Source organism: Octopus sinensis, linkage group LG8 (assembly GCF_006345805.1).
Source record: "Octopus sinensis linkage group LG8, ASM634580v1, whole genome shotgun sequence".
Lineage (NCBI taxonomy): Eukaryota > Metazoa > Mollusca > Cephalopoda > Octopoda > Octopodidae > Octopus > Octopus sinensis.
Window position 1 is genome coordinate 78,985,503 of NC_043004.1, and position 5,000 is coordinate 78,990,502.

Sequence of the window (5,000 nt, forward strand, 5' to 3'; positions counted from 1 at the left end):
GTGGTAAGCAGTTTGCTTACGAACCACATAGTTCCGGGTTCAGTTCCACTGCGTGGCACCTTGGGTAAGTGTCTTCTACTATAGCCTCGGACCGACCAAAGCCTTGTGAGTGGACTTGGTAGATGGAAACTGAAAGAAACCCTTCATATATATATATATATATATATATATATATGTTTGTGTGCCTGTCCCCCAACATCACTTGACAACCGATGGTGGTGTGTTTACGTCCCCGTAACTTAGCGGTTCGGCAAAAGAGACCGATAGAATAATTACTAGGCTTACAAAGAATAAGTCCTAGGATCGATTTGCTCGACTAAAGGCGGTGCTGCGGCATGGCCACAGTCAAATGACTGAAACCGGCAAAAGAGTAAAAGAATATAGTAATAATAATAATAATAATAATAATAATAATAATAATAATAATAATAAGCTGCTTTAAAGTATTTTCAGGCATATATTTTGTTTCACATTTGTTTCCTTTTCTTTTACTTTCGTTTTGTTTTTCTATTTATTTATTTATTTATTTATGTTTGCCATGTAAACTGTATATCTAATGCGATTCCGTTTCTCTTACTCTCACAGGAATGGTGATAACTGGTTTACCAGTCTTATTCATAATTAATTTTGTACAAAGTCGTAAGTAACATTCTATTTATTTATTTATTCATCTCTTGATTTGTTCTTATTTGACCTGATATTTCCATGAGTCTATTTACAGTTGCGATCCAATTACTTAAACACAAGGTCTGCGTTATTTAAACAGGAATATCCCTCTACTGTTATCTCAGAGTTACATGAAAAAATTAAATGCCTCTGTAAAATATATTTTGGCTCTCGATCTTTTGATCTCAAAACGCTTTTCTTTCTCAGCTGGAAAGCCTCCACTATTTTTAACTTTCTGTTCAAATTATTTGACACAACCCTTGTAAGAATAGAATCTTTTCTTCGTTCTTAATTATTAACATGGAATTCCAACCACATTTTGTGGTTCACTACCTCAACAGCTCCTTCATAAGATCCAGTGACTAAGGACATCATCAGGAGGAACCAGGTCCGGTTTCGGCCCCTACTCCTCAACCGTTTTCGACGTGGCGGAGAACCCCTTTCGGATGTGACTTCAGATCCGGCGTTGAGTGCGTTTTTCTTTCTCCTTTTTTCTTGTTCTTACCATATTTATAAGTGGCATCCCTAATTTAGTGTAAAACCTTGATACAAATTCCCCACCCCACTTCAAATACAAACTTTGCCTCGTGTATAAGTCGCACCACAGTTTTTAAAAAATTTAAAGTCAAATATAAATAGTACAACTTATACACGAGTAAATACAGTATATTATCATATATTAGTGTCAAATTTTTGCACATGGCCGGCAATTTTGCGGTAGGGGATTGGTTGATTGTATCGACCCCAGTACTCAACTGGTACTTATTTTATCGACCCCTAAAGGATGAAAGGCAAAGTCGACCTCGGCGGAATTTGAACTCAGAACGTGAAGACGGACGAAATGTCGCTAAGCACTTTGCACTGCATGCTAACGATCCAGCCAGTTGGCCACCCTAATATTATCATATATTGAGAACTCAAAACGAGGCCCATACAAACTAAATATTCTCTATTATCATTTCAAGCAATGATCTATAGTTTGTAACGAATTTGGCTTGCTGAGACTACTTTATAAGTGTAAATATAACACAAACAATATAAATATATCAAAAGCACTCGAGAAAACATCCATCACAAACGTTATAGAATCGACATCAACTGGTAAATTGCTTCTACTTTCTGAGAAAGCACTGACTTTACCTTCTGACAAAACTATGAAAACTTAAAAAGTTTCAGTTTTGATTAAAATCACTTGCTTTATTTCATTTCGTTAAATTTTATATTTTATTTCCAAGGTGCTATTTCTTGCGTTTAATTGATCGCTGTTGCCTAACAAGTAATCTATAATTGAAATCTGTGTGTCCACGAATTATCATGAAAATAAAATGCAATGTGATTGTAATGGAGTTTGAATGTAAGTGTGTGCCACTCTATACTGGGCGCAGCTATCACTAAACGTATGCTTTCCATTCAATGAGTTTGTCAAAAGATAAGAGGAAATAGCATATTTACTTATTATATTACATCGTATTTCTATTTTCCATCTGTTTATATTTTACCGTCACGTTTTATTCTTTTCTTACTTGCTTCTGACGTTTATTTCAATAAAAGGCGTAGTATGAAGTAGCGAAAGAGTTTTCATTTACCTTCCGCATTTTTCAGGCGATAAAACATTACAGAAAATTATAATGACCCATTTTTTATAGGCCAATGACTAAAGTGTTATTGAGTAGGTGTTATATTTAATTTAGTTAATGTCATTCAAGATTCTAAAATATTTAATTAACTGTGTCAGTGAAACGTCGCATCGACGACACAATTCTTCATAAAGTTACTTTTTATATTTTAGATACAATACATTAATGAACCAATTTAGCATAATAGGATGTTGGAGTCGTAGATATGAGCGAATTGATTAACAGTATTAAATTTCACACAGTTTTCATTTTAAATCCTGTCTCGAATTGACTTTACAGATCTACCTAAGATTTATCACTGATTAATTCATCACTGGACTCGGGATAACGGGACACGGTCGATTGTTAACCATGTTACGTATATTACGGATTGGTCCATGTTTACACGGGTTGAATGTCCTGCTTGTACTGCCAAGGCGCTCCCTAGTGACTATCCACTGTATTCAGCTACCCAGAATGAACCGCTTATCGCTTGTTATTACATGACCCTATCGCGAGGTGGCGCATCTTGTATACAGGCTTACGTACCGATCCCCATCAGCGCGTGATCAGAGAACAAAAAATATACGAAGGCCTTTGGTCCAAGCAAACGACGCACACGAGTGTATTTTTACAGGAACAGGTGGAGAGAATCATGAAAATACGTTACGGATACAGGAAAAAGCTGAGATGATCAAGAAAATACGCGACGCTTGAAGCTTCGCTGTTGTGGACCGCAAGTTTGTTGTCAACGAATCTATCAATTCTTTTATTTACAAGAGGCGTGGGTATGATTCATTTATCACTGCTTTTGAAACTAAACTCCACCACCGTGATAAACAACCATAGATGTACCGTTAATAGACCAATCGGGTGTTATCTTCTTATCTATTCTTCTATACACTCGTGGCAACGTAGAAATCGTTCGTAATGTATAACAGGGTGGTAAACTAGCACACTCCTCAGAGTCTTAGAAAGAATGCCGTGCGATCATCTGGCTCTTTACAGTTTGATTTCAAATTTCGCATAGGCCAATTTTGTTTTTAATCTTGCCGAGATACCAGTCCAATACCGAGGTAGATGGTGACGGCTACCAGCCAAACCAGGTTTTTGGCTTCACGCTTTTGCTGAGGGCACAGTCTCTTTAAATTTTATTAAATGACCTCTGGGTTATTCTTCCTGCACCAAGTCTTGTTCTGATTTCCTGAATGCATTCCGTTGTTTGGTCAGCAATCGGTCCTAGGTTCTTGAACTGATTAACCTTGGATAGCTTCACCCCTTGGCATCGTATGGTGAGCTGTCCTGCTTTCTTAGTGCTTGCACTAATTTTGGTCATTTACTTAATTTCCACTCTCTTAAGTCTCTCTTCCTCTCATTCTCTTTCTCCCCTCTTTCTCTCTCCCTCTCTTTCTCTCTGTTCTTCTCTTCCGCTCTCCTTCTGTCCCTCTCCTCCTCTCTTTCCCTCTCCTTCTGTCCCTCTCCTCCTCTCTTTCCCTCTACTGTCAATGAACAAAAGTGATTACTTCAAACACTAACATTTATTTATATTCTTTATGTATTTATCTTTATTAGAAAAATACATTCTTACGTATTCAATAAAAATATATTTGAAGGAGGCCGCTTACCTCCTCTTTTCAACGGGCCACATCAATTCAGTGTCGGTGAACAAAACACGTTTACATAACCTGTGTATAGTTAACAGTTAAAAGTCTCCATAAGAATATAAAGAAGTGCGAAGTTTTATGAATGAAGGAAAGAGAAATATCTCTGAGTGATATAACAGAGAACTCGATTTACAATTTGAATAAACAAATAAGGTTAATTAAATTTAAGTTGTGTAAAATAAGATAAAGTCATTCACCGTAATGCGAAGTCAGTTCTAATGCTTGAGACAAAGTCATTCAGCGGAAAACTTTTAGAAATAAGGTTTTAGACTCCATTTATATCCTCATTTCTTCAGAGAAAAGGCTTTGATCCAAAATGGCGCCTTCCTCTCGCCTTCTACAACTCACATCACCAATTTAATAACTGTTTATTTTTAAGGCGGCGAGGTGGCAGAAACGTTAGCACGCCGGGCGAAATGCTTAGCGGTATTTCGTCTACCGCTACATTCTGAGTTCAAATTCCGCCGAGGTCGACTTTGCCTTCCATCCTTTCGGGGTCGATTAAATAAGTACCAGTTACGCACTGGGGTCGATATAATCAACTTAATCCATTTGTCTGTCCTTGTTTGTCCTCTCTGTGTTTAGCCCCTTGTGGGTAGTAAAGAAATGGGTATTTCGTCCGTCTTTACGTTCTGAGTTCAAATTCCGCCGAGGTCGACTTTGCCTTTCATCCTTTTGGGGTCAATTAAATAAGTACCAGTTACGCACTGGGGTCGATATAATCGACTTAATCCCTTTATCTGTTCTTGTTTGTCCTCTCTGTGTTTAGCCCCTTGTGGGTAGTAAAGAAATAGGTGTTTCGTCCGTCTTTACGTTCTGAGTTCAAATTCCGCTGAGGTCGACATTGCCTTTCATCCTTTCGGAGGGCGATTAATTAAGTACCAGTTACGCACTGGGGTCGATCTAATCGACTGGCCCCCTCCCCCCAAATTTCCGGTCTTGTGCCTAGAGTAGAAAAGAATAACTGTTTATTTTTCGCAAAACAGAGATCCTCTCTAGTTTTCTTTGATGTTATTTATATCGGATAATTTTAGTTATATACATGCGTGCCTTT

General features: G+C 37.6%; 1 protein-coding gene across 1 annotated transcript in view; it reads left to right on the forward strand.

The window, feature by feature from the left end:
* The first annotated feature begins 568 nt into the window (after window positions 1–568).
* LOC115214859 (collagen alpha-1(XXII) chain) overlaps window positions 569–5,000 on the forward strand; it is a 257,647-nt gene continuing 253,215 nt past the window's right edge. Inside the window, exon 1 of the mRNA XM_036505510.1 lies at window positions 569–639. Coding sequence (XP_036361403.1) covers window positions 588–639 — 52 coding nt within the window. The 5' untranslated portion in view covers window positions 569–587. The remainder of the gene's footprint in view (window positions 640–5,000) is intronic.